At 44.5% G+C, this 26637-nt stretch overlaps 2 protein-coding genes across 2 annotated transcripts in view; one reads left to right on the top strand and one right to left on the bottom strand.

Moving 5' to 3' along the window:
• Positions 1–12273, bottom strand: part of Hers (Histone gene-specific Epigenetic Repressor in late S phase) — a 262505-nt gene extending 250232 nt beyond the window's left edge. The window contains exon 1 of the mRNA XM_055072494.2: positions 12001–12273. The gene's annotated coding sequence lies outside the window, so the exon portion shown is untranslated. The remainder of the gene's footprint in view (positions 1–12000) is intronic.
• Positions 12274–15601: 3328 nt separating this feature from the next.
• On the top strand, positions 15602–21248 carry Naa20A (N-alpha-acetyltransferase 20 A). The gene is made up of 6 exons (XM_050181142.3): positions 15602–15767; positions 15840–15864; positions 16952–17042; positions 17159–17288; positions 17765–17901; positions 20003–21248. Exons 1-6 carry the CDS (start codon positions 15715–15717, stop codon positions 20086–20088), a joined length of 522 nt encoding a protein of 173 aa, XP_050037099.2. The 5' UTR covers positions 15602–15714; the 3' UTR covers positions 20089–21248.
• Positions 21249–26637: the final 5389 nt, after the last annotated feature.

The following is a 26637-nucleotide window of genomic DNA, read 5'->3' as shown; positions in this document are numbered from 1 at the left end:
ACTCTATACCGCACGCTCCTCGCAGGTAAATGATGATGATTAGCAAGTATGAACATCGGAAAACAGTTACGAAATATTCTAATTTGATACTACAGTTGGTCTCGAAATGGCGGACTTGGCGGTTATCAGTATTATTATTATTATTATTATTTTTTTTTTTTATTATTATTATTATTATTATTTTTATTATTATTATTTGAAGACAATGAGAAGGTAGGCTTCCTTACGGCTGGCTAATTCAAAGCCCCAAACACTACGCTAATGGAGAAAAGAAACTAAGACAGGCAAAACAAGATGAAGAACACGTTTAGAAAAATAATAACACTAACAATCCACGCGCTATAACGCAAGTCACAAGCAAACTAGTGCCATCACGGCCATCAGCACTGGAAGCACGGCCTACTCATTTGGTCCCAAGGTCACCACGTCACCCCGAGGGAATCCCACAGAACTGTTAGCAAACATATGACATCAAGGCTTGCACAGAGACTTGATAAGCGAAATGCATAAGCCACTAAAGTGGAACTATCACAACACGGAACTACATATATGCCTTACGGCAAATCCCCCCCTCCAAATAAATAAAAATGCTAAAGAAAGGAAGAAAGAAACACACGGCATTTGGAGACAAACCAGAGAGTGCTTTCCTCTAAACGTTGCGATGGGCACTTCGCACTGTAAAATAATTTACACCCTCAAAAGTAAAAAAAGGGTGTATATGTGTCTATAACGGGTGGGAGTTATAGACACATTTACACCATTTTCACTCGTAAGGGTGTAAATTATTTTACAGCGCATGACGGCGCACCCCTGCACGCCTCTCAGCACACGGCCACGGTCGAAGCACTTTGCTCACAGATAGTGGGCGGGTCGGTAGAGAAGGGTTCAAGCGGTCACGCAATGCGATCTCGCTGCTGGTCATATCGTGGGCAGCTTCTGAGGCTTACATACTTGGCCAAAAACCGACGATATATAAACTAGCAGTAGTTGGGGACTCGTAGTTAATTATGAACACCTGGGGATCTTTGACGTATACGCCCAAAACACGGTAAACGAGCGGTTCCGCATTTCGCCTCCGTCGAAATGCGGTCTCGCCGCTATTTGAGTCGAACCCGCGACCTTGAGCGGAGCAGCGAAAGGCCATAGCTGCCGTGGGTGCATCTCAACTTTTTAATTAATTAATTTTTCTTTTGCTTAGGTTGCCACGCGGCATAACGTCAGTATGGAACTAAATATATCAGCATACAGGCCCGTTTCATATAGAGATACTCCAACGATGACTTATAAGATGTGTTTTCCATAGTGCATCTTTCACAGTCTTCAGCTTGATTGATCATTGTTCGATTTCGCACCTTGCAAGTAACTTGCGCGAGTTGTCTTTGTCCGATGGGCACGCGTCCAAAGTATAGATGGCGGGCATCCACTGCGGACGCAACAGGTGCGAGGCACTTCGGACACTGGACAATGTCACGTCGTACGGTTGACCCCAAGCACCTGTACGTTACTTTTCTTCTGTTGATCGAGGCACGAACCTACGCCATAGGCGACATAATGAATGCGTCATAAATAACTAGTCTATATACATGCCCTCTCATCGGGCCTGCGCATACTGCCTAGTTTAATAACTATATGCCACGAGGAACGTATAATTACAGCCTCTCAATACCGGCATCCTGGCAGTTAAGCAATAAATGTCCAGCACTCTAAGCTAATTCGCTGCAGTAGCTCTGTAATTACGGAGGCTAAACGTTACACCGATGGCATTGCGCTCACGTTATACCAGTATGCACGAAGTGAGCACTTTTCAAACATAATTACTGCAACGGCGCTGGGGCGTACGACCTTACGTCGAGGTGCTTGCCAGAAGGCACCCTCTGGAATCCTTGGCTTCATCGCTTACGACTTGTGCACTTCATCTAAGTAATCTAGTTAAGGTGGCCTTTCTGAGAGACCGGCGCAACCCAATTAAAGGCCGCGCCGCGGACGTCGGTCCGCGAAGAGCTCGCTGAATCATTCGATCGGTACACACCAGCGACGGGCGCGCTATGCGCTAAAGGCAGGAACGTGTTATCAACGCGAGCTTATACACGATTCCAATTATACCGGGAATTCCTCGTCCAAGGAAAACAATGGCCCTATCCTGATCATGTACGCGAGTTCCGCGGTTCACCCAAGTCTTTTTCGGACAGGGATAAAGACGCACGCCGCTGCATTCAGCGCACAGCGTGCGTATAGTGCCGGGACCCGACCGGACATGTATAAGGGCATCGCAGATCTATTGCTACACTAATTCGTGCGGCTACAGGAAAGAAGGAAAGAGAAAAGCAGAAGGCAGGGAGGTTAACTAGAGTGACGTCCGGTTGGCTACCCCACAACGGGAGAATGGGAAAGGGGTAAACAAAGATGACGGGGGGAGAGAGAGGAGGGCAGGAAAGAAGGAAATTAGCGGTGAGTTCGCTGACGCGTGTGGTCTAATGGTAATTGCACTAATAGTCACAGACGTTCACGCAAGACCGTCGTCCTCAAGAAGCACGAAAGTGCCTTCACCGCTTTATGGGCCGACGCGCGATGGGGGCGGCTACAGGAACAACCACTTGTCCCTCTACAAGAAAGTTGTAACTGGCTCAGACCCGCCTCGCGGCAGCTTTTATTTATTAGTGGCTACGGCGTTGCGGTGCGCTGCACGTCGAGGTCGCAGGTTCGATCCCCACAGCGGCGGCCGCATTTCGATGAAGGCAAAATGAAAAAAAAAAAAAAAAAACGCTCGTGCGTACTCAGATTTAGGTGGACGTTGGAGAAAACCCGAGGCGGTCAAAACCATTCCGGAGTCGCCGACTTCTACGTCGTGCCTCGGTTATCAGATCGTGGTTTTGGCGCGTATAAAACCCCCAGAACGCAATTTAACTGCTGAGATGATCGAACCCCGTGTACCTATCTGATAGGCTAGTTGTCTCGCTTGCTATCAGAATTGATGAGGCAAATCGCTTCGCCCGCTCAGAAAGGAAACGCGGACCACTGTCCACTTTCACATACAGCGGAGCTGCCCATGCACTCCTGACCTTTGCTGTCCGTGCGTGACCTTGGCCCGCACATCGTTCACGAACAATACCTCGTATGCGCTGATAAATTGGACTGGATTGGATTTGATGAACTTACGTTATTCTTCTTTTCGTTTCTTCATTTTAATTCCATGGCGCACGCGCAGGTCCAGCAGTTGCGCAGAAAAAAGAAAAAAAAAAAAGCGCACCGCAGACAACACATTTTAGTCATGTACTACGTAATCTGCTTCATGTAATTTTCTTTTTCTACACGGAACCACGCCATAAAATAATTTTACCCCTAAAAATAGATGAAGCCTGGTGTAAATAGGTCTATAACTGATTCCCTTACGCCAAATAAAAGAAATTAAGGGTGTGAGCTCTAAACCAATATACACCCTTGAGCAAAGCGAGAACAAGATAAAAGCGGGAACCAGCGTTTCGACAAGTGGACTTGTATTTTTCAAGGCCCTTAGTCACCTTTAAGAGAGAATGAATTTCATTGAAAAACTAGTTTTCCTTCGGGGCTTTGAAGAGTAAATTATTTTAAAGTGCACGCAGACAAGGCTGGCACGGTACGTGACCTTCTGCGTGAAGTAAACAGCGTAGCAGACGGCGCTCGCACTGGAGTGTGCTTTGCGCGCTGGTAATCTCGTCGCTTCTCGCCGTTATTTGCAAGAGCATCATCGTCACGTTTATATGTAAGAAGAACAATACAAAATTTTCTTGCGGTAGGCAAAGACCAAAGGCGTGAAAGCCTGACGAGGTCTTAGCCCCCTGATCAATAATACAGTCTGCCAGCAGTTAACACGATACAATATACATTTCATCAGGAACACAGAGTGTCTCTTTCTTTCTTTTCTTTCATGCGATCGCATGCGTATTTTATACATGTGCATTTAACATGCTCTACATAAATTATACATGGAAAAACATGCATTGGAATGGAATCAAGACAAGTTTGCGGAATTTATTGCAATTTCCCGCAAACATTCAACCAGAAAAAAGATTTCAACTATAAATATACAAACATATTTTGACAACATTTATGGATTTATGGATAAAAGAGTTCCGCCGTTCCAAGCTTTAAGCTCGGGCGCTCTTGCTTCAATACATGGGAAACGGAGAAATCGTTTCTCTAGGCAGCTACTGCTCCGAATTGGACGAAGTTTGTTGCATTTATTAAAGGAACTTTAAAAAATCTAGCGACTGTAGGAAGCGGATTTTTCTATTTAGGGCGTCAGTGCGTTTTTTTTTTTTTTGTACTAGAATTGTTACAAGAACCACGGAGGTGACGGATAAAAAAGCCACATGTTAGCAACTTGACAAGCCTGATTCGCTCATTGTGATTACCGATAATAAATGCAGCGACCGGCGTTCTTATTCCAACAAGCTGCTTTATCTTCGTCAAAATTTTTCTGGAAGGTATAATAAGTTTCTTGGTCCATATCGATCACTACGTAAAACACATGGCTTCGTTGTATATATTCTAGGGGTGTGCCAATAGTAGTTATTGTAGGACCGAATCGAATACGAATTGTATAGCGGCGGAAGCGAATCAAATCGAATACAATATCTCTTCTTTGGAGTAGGTTGGGGATGATGTCACTTTTATCGTTATTAAAACAATTTTCACATCCCGGTATTCACAACATTAGACATCTTTTGTAGATACACCCCACATAACATTTATCTGCAGAAGCACAAAGGCAGGTTTTACTTAAAACTAAGCATTTCGCAAACTCGGCGCTCTTCAGAGCACGCGCGGTCATCCATTATCATATAAAGTCTCGAAAAACCACCTAGCTATAGCGGGTCAACTAGAATTTGTGTACACCTCCGCGACCAAACCGGAAATGCGCGTGTAGTCTGCAATGATGACAGAGCGGGAAAAAGAAAATCCGAGGACCCGAAAGCACAAAATTATGCAGTTTTACGTGCCAAAACCACGATCTGATTATGAGGCACGCCGTAGTGGGGGGGCTCCACAATAATTTTGACCCCCTGGGGTTCTTTAACGTGCACCTAAATCTAAGCACACGGGTGTTTTCGCATTTCGCCCCCATCGAGATGCGGCCGCCGCGGCCGGGATCCGACCCCGCGACCTCGTGCTTAGCAGCCCAACGCCGTAGCCACTAAGCAGCCACGGCGGGTGACCCCTAAGCACATCTTAAGAGTTGTGAATGCCAAAGCACTAATATCCAATTGAACGCCGCTGAGCGATCCTTCGAGTTGAGTTGAGTTGAGTTGAGTTGGGTGGTTGTAGGCTACTGGTGGGATTAGCCTTGCAGTTGCTGCCCGCAATTGCTCCACCGCAGCGACACTTAATATACATAAATCATATAAATCAGACACAGACCTTACAACCACACATAGTCACTCCTAAGGTCACCATGTGGAGGCCAAATCCGTGTCCTGCAGGTAATTTAAAAGAAGGCGAGAAACCTTCCTATTTAACTGGCTCCTGCGCGGGAAAACAATGTCCTGAAGAGAACTGTGGGGAATTCCTGTCTTCTTGAGGGACCAGAATAACACACTCCTTTCCGCGTCGTACAGAGTACAGCACATAAGGTAATGTTCTATGTCATCGCACACACCACACGTTGAACATAATGGAGACAACGCCAGGGCAGTCTTATACATCCACGCAGAGGTACGAGCAGAGCCCGTGCGAATGCGGAGCAGTAAGGTGGCTTGGTTTCTTTTGAGACCCTTGGTCACACATGGCTTGTGAGGTGAGCTCCACAAAGAACTGAAGCGGCACGACACCGCTTCTTTGAAGAGTCTCTTGTCCTCTTGAGGCACTTGTCTCAATGGATTCCCAGACAGCGCTCTATGGGCGAGGCTGTCCGCCATCTCGTTGCCTATGATACCTATGTGCGAGGGCACCCATTGGAATCGTATGGAGAAGCCTTTGATATGGATATTGTGCACCGAGCGTGGGGAGCTTAGACATAAGGCATCAGTAGGGAACCCGTGCTCTAACCTTTGAAGGGTGGATTTCGAATCTGTAAGGATGACAAGTTGAGGCGTACAAAACCATAGCTCCTTTAGAGCTGCCTCAATGGCAACGCTTTCGGCCGTTGTGGAGGACACGACTGCAGTGAAGCGAACCGACCAATCATACTTCAAAGAGGGAATGTGAAAAGCAGCTGCACTAGATCCTCTGACGTTGTCCACAGAGTCATCAGTAAAATTTGAAGATGACGCGCATATTCAGTCTCAAGATGTTCCAGTACGAGCGAACGCGTTGCCGCCAAAGGAGAACTCCGCTTAGCACGAACGTGAGGAACTGCCAACGAACAATCGAGGCTCGCGAAAGACCAAGGTGGTTTCAACCTCTTAGTTCGACCTCTAGCGTCAAGACCCAGGTAACCAAGAGTATTAAGGGAAAGTACGCCCGGGACTCAGATCTCTTTCGAAGGCTCTGTAGAAGGGCTCGCCCGGATATCGTCTGTTTGAGGCGGCCAATTTGCATCAATAATCTTTGTGAAGCGACTAGGCTAAGAGGTCTCGATAGAGACTCATAAAGTATTGCATTGTTAGGAGCAGTCTGCGGAACGCCAAGAGCCCTCCTTAGGCCCTTTCTGTGCAAAACCTCAAGTCGTTCCAGCTGTGATAGTGAGGGGAAATTAAAGGGAGCTGGTACATTATTCTACTCGTCACTAGTGCATCGCGCAGCCTGATCATTGAAGACGGGTGATTTTCCCATTGCTCACTTGCAACTGTACGGATCACATTGAGACGCGGAGATAGTGATGTCACAATAGAGTTCACAGCTCGTCGCCACTGTAGACGGTAGTCAATAATGACGTCCAAAAAGCGCTTGTGCTTTAATTGACGAAGGCAAGATTGATCAAGGTCTATCTTCAGCCGCGCATACCGTCTTCCTCTACCTGGAAACATGATGAAGCCAGATTTTTCCACCGAGAGAGTCAACCCAACACCTTGAAAGTAATTTTGAACTGAAAGTAATGCCTGTCGAGCTGTTGTAATGGTTGGTCTTCCCGCTGAAGTGCAAAAACATTGCAGGCATATCCATATGTCGATATATGCGGACGACATTTGTATTTGGTTAAGCGGATATCAACACAAGCGTTTAGCTCTGATAACTCGATCCTTCGAGTTTTGCGCTGCGAGTAATGTACTCACAGCGGCACGTGCTGTCCACTCCAGCAAGCAACAGCAGCTGCAGCCTGCGGTGACAACGCCGCGTGCCACCGACGTGCTGCGCGACGAGAGACCGAGGAAGCTGCAACAGTCACCCAAGGCCGCAGCAGGCGCGCGCAGCAGCTAAGCCTAGTAGGGGCGAGAGAGAGAGATACGGACCCCGCGGCGGGGGTCTTCCGAGAGCTAGTGTGACGTGGCGTCGAGACGATGCCCTCTCCCCTCACTCAACACCTGGAGCATAGAGTGTCCTACAAAATTACTAGAGGGAACTCTGGCGCTGTAGTCGTTGTCCTACCATGGGAATGATGGGAAGTACATGGATTTGTCTGATCTTCGTGCTTGTGGATTCAGACGTTCTTGTGGTTCTGTATATTACGCTATATAAATATTATTGTCGTATATTTCGGCACAATCTATATTCTTCGAAGTGCAGAAGACGCCGGGAACGCGTAGTTTCTATTAATTGCAACGATTGAGCTTGTCCAGGTGGCCAAATCGAAACGCGCCAAGCGTCTCAAGGCACTGGCATGCCCGCGATAAATTCATAAGGGCGTTTCATTCGCTTGTTGATACGTGCGTCCGTGGCGTAACGGTTTCGATATCAGGACTCTGTGCTAGAGTCCCCGTGTTCGAATCCTGCCATCGGGCAATTTTAATGATGTTTATTTAATTATTTATTCCGCATTATACTGTTGGAAATGACGAGTTAACAAAGTCACAATGCCGTTTGAAGCCAAAAGGACGAAGTTTAGGCAAATCCATGTACTTCCCATAATTCCCATGCTGGGACAACCGCTCCCATTGCAGCTCCCGTAGACACTAGCGCCAGAGTTCCCTCTAGTAATTCTTGTAGGAAACTCTATGACCTGGAGCGCTACCGGCGGCAGCAGGTGTTCCCTTTCGCCCGATCTGCTCCGTCGAGGCGTGCTCGGGGCGTAGCGTCGCAGCCAATGGGAATTTAAGTGCCGTTTCGCTGATACAGACGGACGCCGGCGTTTTTCTATTTTTTGTTTAACGGGCCATTTGATGTTTCAGATGCAATTTTTCTCTAGTCCGAATGGTCGCGATTGACGGAGCCTAAATGGTATCAAGAATTTTGCAATGAAACACGTTTATGTTTAATCCGATCAGTCATGCGCAGGTGCTGCATCTATAATTAGCACCTAACAGTACTGCCGATTGCCGTGTCTAAACCACATTTTATTGCGAGTGATAGTGTCTTTGTTGTTGTTTCTGAAAAAGGCCTGGCTCCTAGCATGTTTAATGTTTATGTGCATGAGACGAAAGTTATCGCTTCATTGCTCCCATTTCATGCTTTATCGTGCACAGTCGAAGACGTGAGGTATTCCATAAACATTCGATGAATTTGGAGGACGCTAGAGTTGAACGCCCGACAGCATTCAAAGATCCCTGACTGCTTTTCACGCATCCCGGCAACTCCAGCTTATACGTAACCGCAATGTTTACCGCGAAACTCTGGCGGCAAAATCAATGCACGCAAGAAAGAAACGCGGTCTCTTGCGTGGGCCGCCATCTTCTGTTATTAGTTCGCACTTTTGATATTTGAGTCTGAGAAGATCTAACAGAAAAGGCATGCGCTGTCGGTGTTTTGTTTCGTGGCATTTGTTTGTGGGCTGCCATTCCCAAAATTCCGAGGAATAACTTTGTAAAGAACGCAAGACAAAAGGTATGTGCAACTTTAGTGATAGAAGAACAACTTTAGTGCTGTATAGAATATGCGCGGTTCGGGATAATTTCCGCGGACGCCTACGCCGACACTGGATTTTCTGCGACACAGGGCCTTTAACGCTGTCGCGTTAAAATACGGATTTTAGAATAGTGACTATTAGATTCGACGACCAAATAGAATAGGACAATATTCAATTCGTTTTTCAAAAGTTGCGAATATTCGCACACCGCAATATATTGCCACGTTTGTCTACATACATTTAGTTTTCTGCAGGCAGAAGAACGTAGCCGTCTCGTTTATAAGACGGCGAGGTAGATGTAGAGCTTTATGTATCTTATAGGCCAAGAATCGGGTAGTCCGAAATAATAGAATAATATATATATAAGTTAGGACCGTTTTACAGAAACGAAAGAAACCAAAAATTGGCGACTATTTATTATTCAAAGTGCAGGAATAAATTAGATCAAATAAATGCAACACACACCGAAACTAACCTTGTCGAAAGAAACAGAAAATAAACGACGGTAACTTCTCGTTTTCTTCTCTCACACATGCAAAGATTTCAGACGTGTTTGTGAACGACGCGGAAAACAAAACAAGAGAGAGAGAGAGAGATTTAGACCTCGCTGCGAAATTTGAGCGACAACAGAAGAGCGCTCTAAAGCGAAACCCTCTTCCGAAAGTTGTTACAATACAAATTCCAGGTCAATGGAAACCGCGTATTTTCTTTTTTTTTTTCCACTGTTAGAGGATGGCCCCCGAATATGTGACACGTGGGTAGTACGCTAGCGCATTGTACATAGGTGTAACCTACACTCGAGTATAGGACGAATTACCGACGCTATAAGGCATCCGAACGCTCTGGCGTGGAAACAACCGCGCATAGAGCGCACGTACACTATACACATGTACACCGTCTGGAACACGTGCTGTACGCATTATATAAACGGATACTGAGCAAAGCGTTTCACTAAGTCAGATGCATCTCGTGTCGCGCATTCCGATGTCACCGGGTGACAGCTGCAATGACAAGGCTCGCCGACAGGCGGCATGCGATTGCGAAATCACTTGAGATGCCCATTTTTGAAAAAAAAGAAAATTAAATTATTGGGTTTTACGTGCCGGAACCACGACGTTTTTTTTTTATTATTGAAATGAAAATAAAAGAAAGAGACGTAGTCACCTTATAATGGTGACGTCAGGCTACTCCTTGTCTCATAGCGGAAACAACAATATAAATAATACGTAGGAAAATGAAAAGAAGTCACTTCGTACGGTCAGAAATCCACAGCACAGCCATGAACATAACATTATAAAAGTCAAATGCGAGTTGCACCACAATGACTTCGTAAACAAAGTCACAAACGGCCGTGATGTAGACTTCGATCAGCATATAAGCAGATCAGGAACCACACAGTGTTAAAATAATTCACGCGCAGAATGCCAAAAAAAAAAAAAGTATAACACGTAATATACAAACACTAATAATTACAAATAACAGAAGAACGTTATAGTAACATCGTTTGATTATTGAATGCAATACCCACTACTTGTTAAGGATGCCTGTTTCGATCTGAGTATGAGTCATGCCGTAGTGGAAGACTCCGGAATATTTTTGACCACCTGAGGCTCTTTAACGTGCACATAAATTGCAGTGCACGGCTGTTAAACGCCCCCATCGCAATGCGGCCGCCGTGGCCGGGATTCGATCCCAGGCACCAGGACTTGTCAGGGCAAGGTCAAAGCCGCTACACATTACAACGGGTGTGTTGTTTGATTTGTTTTCAGTTCAGTAGACGGGTAATATTTCATTTCGCTGCACCCCCTCCCCCCCCCCCCTCTTTTTTTTCTTTTCCCGTGTACCTAAACATTTTTAAAAACTGTTTTTTTTTTTTTTTTGCTTTCGGTATCATGCAGGTTCCATGTGTGAACGGATCAGAATCAGAAGCAAGACCGCAAGACTTCCGAAAGGTGTAGCGAACAGACGGCAGCAAAACGAACGAATTAAATTTTTTTTTATTGTTGAAGTAGTCCAATTACTTTTGGTCAACAACCATGGGTCGAAGAGAGTCGACATGTTTAAACATGCGCTCGGCGTGACGCAAAACTAGCGGTAACGGATTGCGTCACGGGCAGAAGGAGTGTCAGCCACTAAACGATCAAAACAAATTTATTTAAAACAGTTTTATGCCTAAGGAAGAAGAAGCTACGTCTGCTGAATTCTCTGCGTTTTCAAGTTGAAACCAAAATGGCGTGCTTTGGAGTTCGAATTAAACGAGCCTTTCTTCAATACCAATCCGTTGTTTTCTCGTAGGAACTTTTCAGTGTGCTCGAATGAAGCGGATATTCGAATAAACCAAGGAGGAATTAGCGATAGTGAATCGAAAAGATCGACCCCGCGACACACACACACACGCACGCTCACAAGTCTTCGACACACACATGAAATACGATCATAATCGTACGCTAAAGAAAAGGGGGGGGGGGACGGAAATAGAATAAAAAATGACATGCGCTGTGTCGCAACTGACGTCCGTATACGGCGGCATATCCAAGAGCGCGCGGAACGTAAACTTTTTTCCCCCTCTCTTTCGATGATGAACGTTTCCATTCCAGCCTTCGAAAACCGTACGCGCGGCAGACGCTGTCGAAACATCGTTTCACAATCGATCATCACGGGCGTGCAGAGAGCAGCCGGCGGTTCAGCTGCGAATTGGCAAAAGAGGGAAGATTGACTCCTGCAATTGACGCGCTGACGTTGTACACGATCGACTTCCTCGGCACTTTCGATCCGTATCTAGCAGACGATGCCGGAATGTCGTTTACGCTACGGCGATTTCAGATTAGTTCCGTTATCGAGTGACATATATCTATCTTATGTTATGGAGTAACTGGCATGAGAGCAGCGCGAGAAATAAAAAAAATAGAGGGAGAAAGAAAAAATAAAGAATGAACGAAGTGTGACTGCGCCCAAGGGGCGACGCGCGTGAATGCTTTCTTTAGGCGCAAGCAGCCGACAGCGCGACCAAGTCGCAGCTGTAGAGACATTGAGAAAATAAAAAAGAAACGCCCAGGGAAAATGGAGCTCGTTTGCCGTCTTACCTTTTAGAGCGCGCGGTCGGACATTCGGAGTGAAGTTGTCAGCCGATTCGGGATAATCCACTCGTGAGCCATGAACACACACACACACAAGCACGCGCACAACCGTTGTTATGGCGGGGATAATCCCACAAACTTCCGTATCCAAAAGTAGCACAGAGCACGGCGAACGATGGTAGCGTTAAACAAGTTCCGAACGTCGATTTCCTCTCCCCAGAGTCGCACGCACTCGCACTGAACACACTCTGGCGCTCGTTCTCTCCGGCGGTTCGTTCCGCAGTCGAGTAAACTGTGGTGGATAATTTTTCTCGCGTTAACAAGACCGGATCGCAGCAGAAGCAGAATCCTTACGCGACGTTGGTGATCCAACTCCTAAAAAACGCCACAATTTTTAGATCAATGCCTCAGAAATATTTTACAAATTGTCGCGCCATCTGTTATCGAATTCAACAACAATTATCTTGAAGTTCACAAACACACATTTTATTCGTGTTAACTTTGGTTGTTCAAAGAGGACGCGTTGATCCGTCCATTAATGTAAACAATTAAAATAACGGGGAAGTTTGCGAATGTGGAAGGACCGGCCGGAATGTCACCACTAAAACCTGTTAGAAAGGCGCAGATAGAGGTAAAACGGTTGGGGCGCTACCTAAACTGGAGTCTAAAAACTAATGCAAGTTTTGCTTGCAGAGTAACTGTACTTATGCTACTTATAAATACTGACTACTGCCGACTTTGCAGGGTCGTTAGCATCACTATTACAGCTTTCTTTTCTTCATGATCGTAAAGATCGTCAAGCGACCTAACACTAGTCTTAAAGGCTATGCTTTCCTGCACTGCGAGCGCCGGAAGTAATTGTCGTACAAAAGACTATGACAGGAAAATTTTAGGCCTCTACGATTTGGACTCAACAAATTTCACCGCTCAGCAACTGTACCCGTCTGCGACGAATTAGTCATAGTAACAAAAAGAGCTCATGCTTTTGAAAGCAGTGAATTAAAAGGATGGGCGCCGAGCGCCATTATTGACGCCATCGCTATATTGGTGATGGCCGCTTGGCGTGTTCTTCTTCTTTTCTTTTTTTGAATTGCTTTCCACTTCTTTAGTGCTTGTCGTCATGTTTAGAGTGTACAAAACCATAGCGTTGAAGATTGGCCTCTGTTACTTCGAAGCACGGTGTGTTACTTCGAAGCACCGTGCTTCGAAGGAGCTGTCGCTGACGGTACGTGTCGCCGTGGACACCACTTGTCTACATAGCACCAGCCCTAAGTTTCAACGTTTATAGATACATCATCATCATCATCATCATCAGCCTAGTTACGCCCACTGCAGGGCAAAGGCCTCTCCCATACTTCTCCAACTGCCCCGGTCATGTACCAATTGTGGCCATGTTGTCCCTGCAAACGTCTTAATGTCATCCGCCCACCTAACTTTCTGCCGCCCCCTGCTACGCTTCCCTTCTCTTGGAATCCAGTCCGTAGCTCTTAGTGACCATCGGTTATCTTCCCTCCTCATTACATGTCCGGCCCATGCCCATTTCTTTTTCTTGATTTCAACTAAGATGTCGTTTACCCGCGTTTGTTGCCTCACCCAATCTGCTCTTTTCTTATCCCTTAACGTTACACCCATCATTCTTCTTTCCATAGCTCGTTGCGTCGTTCTCAATTTCAGCAGAACCCTTTTCGTAAGCCTCCAGGTTTCTGCCCCATATGTGAGTACTGGTAACACACAGCTGTTGTACACTTTCCTTTTGAGGGATAGTGGCAACCTACTGTTCATGATTTGAGAATGCCTGCCAAACGCACCCCAACCCATTCTTATTCTTCTGGTTATTTCAGTCTCATGATCCGGATCCGTGGTCACTACCTGCCCTAAGTAGATGTATTCCCTTACCACTTCCAGTGTTTCGCTACCTATCGTAAACTGCTGTTCTCTTCCGAGACTGTTAAACAGTACTTTAGTTTTCTGCAGATTAATTTTCAGACCCACCCTTCTGCTTTGTCTCTCCAGGTCAGTGAGCATGCATTGCAATTGGTCTCCTGAGTTACTAAGCAAGGCAATATCATCAGCGAATCGCAAGTTGCTAAGGTATTCTCCATCAACTTTTATCCCCAATTCTTCCCACTCCAGGCCTCTGAATACCTCCTGTAAACATGCTGTGAATAGCATTGGAGATATCGTATCTCCCTGTCTGACGCCTTTCTTTATAGGGATTTTGTTGCTTTCTTTGTGGAGGACTACGGTGGCTGTGGAGCCGCTATAGATATCTTCCAGTATTTTTACATATGGCTCATCTACACCCTGATTCCGTAATGCCTCCATGACTGCTGAGGTTTCGACTGAATCAAACGCTTTCTCGTAATCAATGAAAGCTATATATAAGGGTTGGTTATATTCTGCACATTTCTCTATCACTTGATTGATAGTGTGAATATGGTCTATTGTTGAGTAGCCTTTACGGAATCCTGCCTGGTCCTTTGGTTGACAGAAGTCTAAGGTGTTCCTGATTCTATTTGCGATTACCTTAGTAAATACTTTGTAGGCAACGGACAGTAAGCTGATCGGTCTATAATTTTTCAAGTCTTTGGCGTCCCCTTTCTTATGGATTAGGATTATGTTAGCGTTCTTCCAAGATTCCGGTACGCTCGAGGTTATGAGGCATTGCGTATACAGGGTGGCCAGTTTCTCTAGAACAATCTGACCACCATCCTTCAACAAATCTGCTGTTACCTGATCCTCCCCAGCTGCCTTCCCCCTTTGCATAGCTCCTAAGGCTTTCTTTACTTCTTCTGGCGTTACCTGTGGGATTTCGAATTCCTCTAGGCTATTCTCTCTTCCACTATCGTCGTGGGTGCCACTGGTACTGTATAAATCTCTATAGAACTCCTCAGCCACTTGAACTATCTCGTCCATATTAGTAACGATATTGCCGGCTTTGTCTCTTAACGCACACATCTGATTCTTGCCTATTCCTAGTTTCTTCTTCACTGTTTTTAGGCTTCCTCCTTTCCTGAGAGCCTGTTCAATTCTATCCATATTATAGTTCCTGATGTCCGCTGTCTTACGCTTGTTGATTAACTTTTATAGATACATAAACGTTGCTAAACACATCTGTAAATGGTGCACCCGGGTGCCCCAGTCAAAGTAACGAAAAACAATCTTCAAGGTCATCCATATAGTTATTGTACAAACATGGCAGCCATGACGTGTTCCGTTTCTTGTGTGTGTGTGTGTGTGTGTGTGTGTGTGTGTGTGTGTGTGATGGCTTTTGTCTCTGTACGAGGGCATGGCAGCAAAAGCATAGCCTTCAAGAGTTGTATTATAAATACAGAGGCGTCCCTCAATGAGGCGTGGATTTGGACATTACATATTATACGCTCCATATTTAAAACGAATGTTCAATCAGGTTATTCGTTTGCTAAACATTTGCAATCTTAAAGGTCAATATTGTTGGCAAACTTTGCAAAGGTTCACGAAGAAGTCGCCAGCTGTATTTTACTAAAAATATTGTAGTGGTCACACATTTAAGAATGGCAAGTCCAACGGTCTAATGTCAGCGATGGCCGCTTGAGAGCAGAACAGTTGCAATGCACTAATTTAACTTCCGGTTCTGCTCGACGTTCTGCGGTTCTCCCGGTGCCATCCCGCTAGATTTGCGGCATGGAGCGCTGATCGTTCGTTGCGTTCGAGAAAATTAATAGCACGTGAAACCTTATCATGACGACCATCCGCCAATTTACATGCGACGACCTCTTCTTGTTCAACAACGTGTAAGTTGCGCTACTCCGTTTGTGCTCGTTTGCTTCGCAAGAGCTACTAATGCGTTCATCTTTTGGTTCCAGCAACTTGGATCCTCTCACAGAAACCGTATCCTTTACGCTGTTCACCCGTCGCGATTTCTGCGTGTAGTTGTATTAAGCATAAGTCAAGCATTCGACGAACATTCCGCTTCAGCTTCCCGGATGGTTTTGTTAATCGAACTGGCTGCAGCAACACGGGAGATGCGCATCACGGCACGGGTACTACGCTTCGAAATTCGAAGTACTAGTGCCCGGCACACGTTTTCCCTCGATGCGGCTCGCTTCGAAATACATCGTGCGAAAGTATTATTCAGAAGCACGGCAGCTCACTCTGTGTTTAGAAACTTAATTTGAGAGAAAATGGCGTGTGCTAGGTTGAGCACGCGCGAGCACGCAGCAAGATTAACCAGTCGGTGAATTAAAATAATAATCGTAATCATATACAATAAACCATTCACATGACACCAAGAAATACAGTCAAACAGCAAAGATGATGCTACATCCCACCTATAGCTGTGTCACACGAGTTGTTCCCATTTTCATTAAAATCTGTCTGCACGAACATTTCGAGCACAATCGAAACTCGGAGCGTAATACCAGTGTCGCACGTGCACTTTCGTGTGTGCATATAAACCTTAGCAGATTGAGCTTTCCTACGTCTTATTGTCAAGAACGCTTCGATTTGTTACTGCTTCATACTCAGGGCAAGTTACGGCAGTTTCGATCGCAGCAGCGCGTGTGCATAGCACGTGTCAAGGCAAGCATCCTTGAAAGTGGTGTGTTGCAGCATTGAGTATCAGCTCCACTGACTCATCATTGCGCGAGAGTGTTCGTGCGCTGTAAATGTTGCTCAATCACTGTTCGTGCTTCGATTGTGCTCGAAAAAGCCAGTGTAGATGGACTTCAGTGGGGACTGAAAGTGTCCTCACTGATACATTGTTGCTGCTACATCAGGGTCAGAGGCAAGCATACATGAAATTGATGTGTAGAAGTGCTTGGATACAGTTTTAATTTATTCTGCATCACCTCAAGCTTGCTCGAAAGTGCTCATGTGAGAACAATGTGACTATTCCCAGGAACACCGCTCTTCAACACATCACTCTCTTTAAAAGTTGATGCAGTCTAGGCTGTACTTAACCTTAGCTACTTCACAGTATGGACTGTCATTCTACCTCCAGTACCTGGCACACTGGCCTGAATACTTCCAGGTTGCCGAGTCTCCAAGCGGCGACATCATGGGCTACAGTAGGTCCCCGCTCAAACACGTCTGCTTATTTTTGGGAACTAAACGATGTGTTGATGTGTTGCCACTGCATCACTCGCTGCCTTGTCTCCACTGGACGTCGTTCTGTTCCTTGCAGTCATGGGCAAAGCAGAGGGTGTCCAGGAGAACTGGCACGGCCACGTGACGGCTCTCACAGTTGCACCGGAGTACCGGAAGCTGGGAGTTGCAGCCATGCTAATGTCGGGCCTGGAGTACATCTCCGAGAAGTGAGGCATTCAACCACTGTGCCCAGCTGCACTGAATTTTAGCGCATTAGACAGCTCTATTAATGAAGGCTTTGTGGCACATCATCAGAGAATCTTGTATGAGATGTAAAACATGTCATCTGCTTGCCTACACCATTATATCATGCTTTCATGTGCAAGGTAACTGCAATGGAAAATGTCAAGATTTCATCCCATTCCTTGCATACTGTATATAGTTAGTTTATGGCTTAAGTGATACAGCTGTGCACCGACTGGTCGTTCAAATACTGGGTTGCTATTTAACCTTGCTGCACAAAGTAGTGAGTAAATTGAAGGTTGTTTTCTTTTATTTGCAAGCATTCACGCCATAGCAAATGCTTGGATCATATAAATGTGGAGTCTGGCATGTGCGGCTCTTAATGGCGCTCTACTCAAGCGTGAAGCAAAACTATTTCAACCACAGTCAACTGATTAAATGTGACTACATTTTGTTGCAGGAAGCAAGCGTACTTTGTAGATTTATTTGTTCGAGTGTCCAACAAAGTTGCTGTCGACATGTACAAGCGGCTGGGGTATAGCGTCTACAGGAGAGTCCTAGAGTACTACTTTGGTGATCCCGATGAAGATGCTTTTGGTAAGTGTGGTCGTAAGAGTGGCACAACTCCTGCCGTTTTCATAGTGCGAGCCGGCCGACCTAGCTGACATAACCTGAGCCGACAGTTCAGTGGGCTTGGACCGTTTATTGGATAACAAGGCAAAGATATTAGTGCAGCACACTTTGTATGGTGGTTCAATGAGCTACAAACCTATTTCATTTGCTCCATACCATCTGCATTATGTATAACTTTGGACAGGTGAGACAGGAACAGGAATAACTCAAGCATGATTTCACACTGCATCGACGGCTGCTGAACATGATCTAAGCTCCTGAGTGTAGTACACCCGGCGACAAAAGTTTATGGACCACAGGATCTCCAAAAGCGTTCAATTCCCGAGCAGTTGTAGCAGTAGCCAGTAAAACTGTAGACAACAATGTTAGCGTATTCTAATCAAGGCCCGAAATGCAAATACTAGACTGAGATATTCAGCGTTTTCTCAGATCTTGTGCCCCGCAATATTTTGTGCCCGGATGTACATTCCGGAGTTTTGCCAGCATCACACGAAGTTGCATGTCAGCGTTGCACAAACCTGTCCAAACTTTGCCCAAAATTTCATTGTTTTCTGTTCTGAGAGGGCATCCAGGTTCCACTATTCCAAAAGGCAGCTAAAGATATGGTGGAGCTTTTAAAAAAAGAAAAATGAATTCATTTGCTATCACTTGGAAGTACAGTGCAGTAAGAAAACTTTTTTTTAAATGTTCCCATTCAAAACAGTTCGGGCTGCATTTTATTCTGCTTAAGTTCAATCAAATTTCTGTCTAAGCTGACTTGTGATCCCCAGGAGTTTGAATTATTGCGACTCAACTGTAAAAGCCACCTGAATAGATTCGTAATTACTACAGTGCAAACAACGAAGACGAAGGGGATATGCGAAAGAACGGGAAGACGAGCGTATTAACTTTTTTTTTTTTTACTCAAAACAAGAATTTCATAAAGACATCAAGCTTATTGTGCATGCTCACCATAATTGCAAACGATCACACCACTATCTAGCAATAACTTCTGCAATAACATCCCTAAATAACTGTGTGCTAGTGTGTGGCTCTCCTATAATTCTTAAGCTAAAATAAAGTTTAGGTTTAAAACAAGATGCTTTAACATGAACATCTCGCAAATGACCTACCAGGCATGCTTTGCCATTGTCGCGACTGCGGTCCATGCTTGTCCAACACTTGAACTACAACAACAAGCAAAACTTTTTTTTTTTTTAGCACATTGTCTTGATGGCACAGAATTCAGGGTTTGTATCAGTCCTTACAGGAGTGCTGACATATTTGTGACTCTTCATTTCATTTCATTATATGGAGATAGTAAAACTAAACCCTAGAAAAAAGAGCCTTGGCAAGCCTTAGAGCAGTTTAAATAACTTAACATAATAATTTTTTAATAGCCAGTTTCGTTTTTTTTTTACTGCTGTGGTATGACGCAGAAGGCGGTAACGTCGTGACATTTTGACACTCGTGGCTCGTTCGGTGCTGTTCATTGTGAGGGCCGATCTAGCATCATAGTATCTCCAGTCATCCTTTGAAAATCCTTCAAGTTCCATGAAGTGGTTTAAAGAGCCTCGAGTTTCATTCTCAACTATGCTTATCAGATTTCGTTTTCATATCGGACCACACAGCTAGTGCAACGCAAAGTCAAGCGAAATCCAATCGAGTTAGCAACCTTGTAGTGGTTGACAGTCATTTGCTTGCAAAGCCTTTCTCATTTACTTCTTTTCTTTTTTATCTCACAAATAGATTGTTGAGCGCATCTGTGAGTGCTTACTCCAACCGATATTGCATCAAATAGTGCAATACTTTGCCACGCATAATAATGTGCCAGCTATCGTACGTCACTATATGCTTTTTTTTTTATTTTCTCTGCAACAAAATATAAAAGCTTGCTCATTGTTCATGGCAGTGCCTTCTTTTCAAATTGTCAAACAGGTTGTTGCTTTAGTTCTTGGAAGATGCTTTGTTGGAGCCTCAGAATCTGTTGAAAACCCTCGATTAAAAAGAACGAAATAGAAAGAAAGGCTCACGTCGAAATGTGTGGTAACGCTGCAATTTTGTTTTCGCGTGCTTCTTTTTGCAGACATGCGCAAGGCACTCTCAAGGGACGTCCTCAAGAAGTCGGTGATCCCCTTAGCACACCCTGTACGTCCAGAAGATGTGGACTGAGTTAGTATTTGCGAAATAAAGTAACGCTGATTGATTGGTTGTTCAACGAAACCAGAAGCTGCAAATACAGAGCTGTGAGGAAGGACGCGAGGGCTTCGAATGCATCGACCAAGTCGAGGCAGAACCAAAAGCAAGGATTGTGAGAAGTCAACACAATGCTGAAGTGATTGTCAGAAGCTAAAATTGTATATTATTTGGGAGTCACCCTACTGCTTAGAACATTCTTGTACAAGAGTACTTAAGAAAGCGCTAGCAGCTAATGTGGTTAAAGGTCAACTGCAACGAAATTTTGGGCCACATAGAAAGGCCTAGTTTAAGACAGTAAGAGATGCAAAGCAGCCTCCATGCAAAATTTTACGATTTAAATGCAAGTGAATGCCTCCTGAAAATCTTGCAAAAATAGAAATCTTTCGTACTGAAAGTCCAGAAAACGCCATTATTACTGCGCGCTGAATATGATGCAGAACACAGTACGTTGAGCATGACCTCCGTAATTGGGTGGCGTTGGCAAAACTGAAAATCTTGGAGGCGAGGTGCTGGGATTCGTAACATTTGCTAGCCACTAGCTGCCCGCATGCATCGTGCGCTAATTAGAGGCTGCTGATAAGAAAATTCCACCATTATCAGCCCTGTAGCTTTGCCACAATTGCTTTAGTTCCACGTACTACTCAATTATGACCAATATAGCCAATGGAAAATTTCATTGCAGTTGACCCTTTAAGTGAATATCTCAAAATACGTACAGATCATATTCCTTTTTCCTTGTATAGACACCCCTCTTCATGATGCCTATGTCACACCGGTGCAATAAGATCCACGGTTTTCTATTGTATTAGGCAGCACTGTTTGGTACACAATGTTCTTTCGATTCCAGGTTCAGTTTCTAGTTTAATGTGCATGGATTGCTTGCATTTAATAAAACCAGTTTGCTGATAATTCTGTTTCTACGTGTGTACTTTACAAAATGAACTGTAACTATCTCTGATTACGCTTGTCCGAAGTGAAAGCACCGGTATTAATTTATCTGTATACTTAAATCAAATTTCGCTGCTTACAGGTATCAATGGTTTTCTTTTTTATGTGGCAGAAGTTTTCATGCTCTGATTTTGGCTGATGTATTGAAATCGAATTTGTAAAATAAAGTCGCAACAAGAGCTTCAGCAACGCTTGCAGAATTGAAATGCTGCATGCCACATACGTAGTATGGTTTTGAGACTGGTTACGGTGGCACATTGTGTCTAATGGCAGACTCAACTGGTTGTTTCAGAAGGCTCCGGCAGTGTCGCGTCGTATAAAACAGCAATTAAGCCTAAAGAGAATTATGAACAGGCTCACATGTTAAAAAATAAAGATTGATTGATTCTGCTATGCCCACTATATTCTAGTAGTACACATTAAAGGTGTCCAATTTTGAGCAATAGCCAAATCTGAGGCGTACTTTTTTTTTTTTTTTGTCGCACCCATGTGAAGGAAACAAACAAGGAAGCTTAAGAAAGCATAGAGGAAATTATTTATTAAGCTTAATTGAAATGTAGGAGTGATTATAATCAACACCTTCCGCATTACAGGTGCGGTGCTTTGCCACGGCAGCTGCCATCCTACTGTCCACTTTCTTGGGAATTTGTGTATGCGTGTAAGATTAGTCCTGGAAGCCATTACCACGCATGGCCATGGCAGCGGATGTGGAACGTCCTTTTAGCGTCCCAACAATCCCAAGGCTAATCTTGCACGCATATGAAATATACCCAAGGAACTGGGCTGGAGGACAGCCGCTGCGGTAGCGTGGTTGGTAGAGCACCGCACGCGTAACGCAGATGTGGGTGCAGCTCCCACAGGCAAAAAAGTCATCTTTTTGTTTAGTTTCATTTTCCTTTATCTTATTATTTTTACATTTCAATTAAACATAGATAGCTTTCCCTAAGCTTTCTTTAGCTTCAGTGTACTAGTATCACAGTGACGCCAGTGCCCCTCTGGGAAGATGACTTTCGGCCCTGCATTCATGAACGCACCTGAACTTGAAGCACCTTCTAGACCCTGCTGTAATGAGAACACCATTGCACTTTGTCTGAAGCAGTCGTTGTACTTTAACGACACTTCATGACAATTCCCGAGATATAACTTTATAAACAGACTATTTCAGTGCCTAGTGGAAGGCAGTGCTGCTAAAGGCCGATCCACACGACGGACCAAATTGCTCTTTTGAACCGCGGTCCGTGCATCACGTAATAGGACGTCACCAGTTCGTGCGTACCGCCGTTGGCCCGCGCAAGACCGCGGCCCTCGCGGTCCAACAAATCGCCGAGGCTTTTCCCGCTTCCGTTTTGGCAGCGGACCGCATGCAAACCGCAGCGATTTTGGTTTAGCCAACGAATGTTGTCCGGCAGCAGAGTGTCTTCAGCCAAATACAATCTAGTTTTCGGCTCAGCAAAAGTCGTTTCATGTACTCAGCCAGTCGTTTCATGTACGCCGTTCCGCCTACACGTGCGTGTAGCAGATATATTTTTTAAACACCGTGTCCTCTTGGAGTGACGAGGAGGTTTTTTTCATTTTGTATACCTCGTTGAGCAGTTCCCGGCTTTGTGGGACTCGAGCCGGAATGAAAATAACGATAACACTCTGGCCGAGAGTGTAGCTGGTTGGTCTGCTCTGCCGTCTGCTATGGCGGTCCGCCGTGTGGATGTGCTCTGCGCCGGACCGGACCGCGGCGGGCCGTGACGTCGCATCACGTGACCGAGCGGCCCGCGGACTTGGTCCGTCGTGTGGATCAGACGGAGCATTGTCTGCAGTTCACACGGTCAAGCATTTGACAAAAAAAACCAGAAAAACAAAGGCATGAAAAAACCCAGAAAACAAGGGTCACTAACACTAAGTCGAAAGTTAAACCGACAAAGCCCAAACACAATTCCACATCAAGAATGAAGCTCGCGCCCTCTTTCTGTGTCCAAAGTAGAAAACTAACGTAGAAATTACATTAAAGCTCCTAAACAGAGCAGAAATCTAACGCGAAGCTGCTTTTTTTTTTTAGAATGGCAGGCGCTCTTTTAAAGTCAGCTTCGCCGCAATACAGCCGTAATACGCGGTAAAGCGTACTGCAGTTTAGGTTCCGTATCCTATTGCATTGCGCAGGCAATTTTCGATTCAACTTTCTTGCAAAAGCGTGCGTTAGAATCGGGTAAATACTTTAATAAGACATTGCGAGCTATCGTTATTGCTTAGAAAGTTCCCTAGGGCGGGCCGAAAATAGTCGTTTTCGACGGGAGATGACGTGTTCAACGTATTCACTGTTCCTTAAGCTCCACCGAGACGGAGCCGACACTGAAATGGTCGTTACTGGGTTAGCATAAGGATCAGGCGTGCGTGTTCTGACTGGTCAAGTTCGGATTACCCGGCGAATGCTAACTTCAGGATCGAAATAAGGAACGCTTGGGCTCATAGAAATGCATGGGCGCCAACCAGAACCTTCGGTCGGTATCGTATTAACCGAAAAATCTAATCAACGGAAGTATACAGTAATCCTGTCACCCTTCAGCCCTTCCTGTCTCCCATAGTGTTCCGAAACTTTTAGTGGCTGGAAAAGGTTGTGATAAACTATTGTACAACACTGGCAGCAGGTTATGGTTAGAAAGGTTGAAAATTAGAGATGTGCATTTTATAAAAATAGCAAATTCTCGTTTTTTTTTTTCACACCTTTCTGTCTGTCAAACCTGGGACTGCTTATACGAAGCTACTTAAACCACGCGCAAATTTACCTACATTTAAGAGCCTTTGTGGAAGTGGTGGCAAGTTGCTACACGGCAAGTTGACTGACAAAGGGGTGACACTCTCACAAAACTTCTTTACTTTTGTCGTTTGACAATGAACCGTTTAGAAAAGTGCCAAGGTGGTTTTCCTAAAATGCACATTCCTCCAAAAAAAGGCAGCTCGAGAACTGTCGAAATGCCAATTCATGCATCGCTAGTGCATCATTCCTGCTTCTGTGCATTCCTTCCCATCATGCATAACACAGGAAACCAATAAAGGCATACTAGTCACCCTGTAATAGCCACCACTGTAACAATTCACTGGCCATCATATTCAAGGCAACCTTGTCTACTCCATGTCAACTTACCACCACTCATACAAAGATTTTCAACTGTAGGTAAATTAATGCACACGCATGCCTTGTGGGAGGAGCCTCAGGTATGTGCACTGGTAAGAAGCATGCCATATTTTTAGGACCACAAAAGAAGTCAGACACTGCTTTACATCCATGTACATTGAAAATTGAAAAGTGCTACATATACACTAAAGAACCTTTGCATGTTATGCTGTCGTATTGGCTTTACACGCAAATGCTTGGAAGAAAAAAAACTGGCCAATGCAGCTTTTTTTTTCAAGTCATACAAGCAAAAGCATGAGGCAAGGGTTGCTTCCTCCAGAATAAATAAAGAATACACATTGCATGCAGCCATGCCACAAGAAAACACATTGATTTTGCTTCAACGGAATGGCGCCGTCATTTAATGTGGCTGGCACATTTGTTAGCTATTGCAAAGAAAACAGGTAAGCAATGCGCTGAAATGTGCACCGAACTGAAGCTGCAGTGAAATGCCAGCTCGGTCAGATATTTTACTGCAAATGAATCAACAGCCTAGCTGGAGTAGTCACGTATACCTGGCCATTCCTGTTTACAAACATTCAATATAAAAATTGCATAGTACCAACAAGGCTAGCCCTCTTTCTCCTACTGTTTAGAGGATCATATGAGTCACTACAACCAAAGACAATATATTTTAAAATGTTTTGTCTTTTTAATTTGGTTAGCATAGACAGATAGGGTGTATCTATCGATCTAGCAAGCTAGCTTCCTTACACTGCTTCCCCTTCAATAACAAAAAATATCCTTTAAAAATTTGTCCAGTGGTGGATGGATTCAAACTCGCATCACACAAGTTCTTCAAGCACAGCAGCCCGACCTGTGCCACCGGTGTAATCTCGGAGGCCAGGCAGGAAAGTTGGCGTGCCTGTCACTAGATGCCCAGAGAGAAGCGCGATAGAGGAGACGGGCTGCAGTACATGACTCATACACAGTGTTTCGGTGCTGGCAATACCATGTGTCGCTACATTGCTCTAATGCTAATTGCATCAATGTCGACAGCCATCAAGAGATAAGTTCTGCAGCAATTTATTTTTTAACCGTTCATAAGCTCAAGTGCTGCGCACGGCTTTTAGCCCTTTCTGGTCCAATGATTCCTGAAGGAATTGTGATGTTTGCAGGAAATACCCAACACTGAGAAAAACAAGCAATATTATTTTCAGAAACGCGAGTGTGAGCAATGCTAATTACATAATTTGTTTGCCGTGTGCCGCTGATAAATGTGACTTCCCATGAAATTTCACAAATGACCATGTGTCGCATCGTGCTGAGGTTAGGCCTCCGCACTCTATTTTTGGAGCCTTCTGCCTAACGCACATATAACCTGCCTTGGGCAGCTCAAAAATGGTCTTTAAATAATCTGTGGCCACATTTCACACCATTATATGATTGCGATTAATAAGTCCTAAGACATAGTGCTTGCAACACATTGAGTTTTTGGTAGTCCATGAGCAAAACCTTAAATTTATTGCCAAAAACTCCAGTGAAAATTTGTTGCTTATTTTTCAGTGATTTCTCATTGAGACACACAACATAAAATTTTGACTTCAGTGAAAAAATTCAGACCGGAAAGAGTTAAAGCTGGGTGAATAGTGCCCTTGTTAGATGGGAAAATTAGTTATCATTACAGTCTAATGGCATTTTGTGTTTTAAATGACAATAGGTTCCTTTCAGTGCTACATTGCAAAAAATAATGTCATTTGCATATCATTCAAATAATGATATATCAAAGACTGAAATGCATAAAAGAGGTCATGATATTCATGCGTAAAGCATTTCTACTTTAAGACCTTCATGGTCATCAAAAAATTTTTGATTATGCTTACGTAAAGAATCATGCGTAATTATTCATTCCAAATTGAGAATTTACAGTCAGGCACAAATTCATTAAGTTGTCAACACACATGACCAAATGGCCAATATGGTGGAGAAGGACACAGGTGGCAAGGTGAGACTTTAGCAGCTTTGCATTACAATAAATTAACTAGCCCTTAACAATTAAGCACACAATCCATACATTGCGGTGTTTTGTTTCTGTATTTATTTGGTGGCGCTCCTTGGTGTAGAGAATGCATTAAGTTCCGAAATACATTCTAATGATTTCTGCAAGGTCATTTTATCGCAGTTTTGTCAAATCACATTACCCTTTGATGGTTTGTCGTAAATGTAGGGTGCCACTGATCCATCCTGCATGGTTTTTTACGTACGTGTACGGCGCCGATCTTTGATATCTTGTGGATATTCGACACCACTGGTTGTTGAGAGGTGCTGCCATCTCTATAGAGTTGGCTAAAGTCATTTGAAATTGTGTTTGCTCACTTGGACGCACAGCTCGACCTGTTTCTCCTCCATGAAGGTAGCAGACGACATGCTCATGTATGTGGTCGCCAGTTTGTCGTCTGCTACCTCCAAGG

The sequence above is a fragment of the Dermacentor andersoni genome, chromosome 7 (genome assembly GCF_023375885.2).
Source record: "Dermacentor andersoni chromosome 7, qqDerAnde1_hic_scaffold, whole genome shotgun sequence".
Classification (NCBI taxonomy): domain Eukaryota; kingdom Metazoa; phylum Arthropoda; class Arachnida; order Ixodida; family Ixodidae; genus Dermacentor; species Dermacentor andersoni.
Note: the sequence above shows the minus strand (reverse complement) of the source record. Positions and strands in the feature narration are given on the sequence as shown.

Coding starts and splice junctions, on each gene's coding strand:
- Naa20A (XM_050181142.3), top strand. CDS start 15,715: ATGACGACCATCCGCCAATTTACATGCGACGACCTCTTCTTGTTCAAC. Junction 15,768..15,839: donor CTCTTCTTGTTCAACAACGT/GTAAGTTGCGCT, acceptor TTTTGGTTCCAG/CAACTTGGATCCTCTCACAG. Junction 17,043..17,158: donor CGGCGACATCATGGGCTACA/GTAGGTCCCCGC, acceptor TGTTCCTTGCAG/TCATGGGCAAAGCAGAGGGT.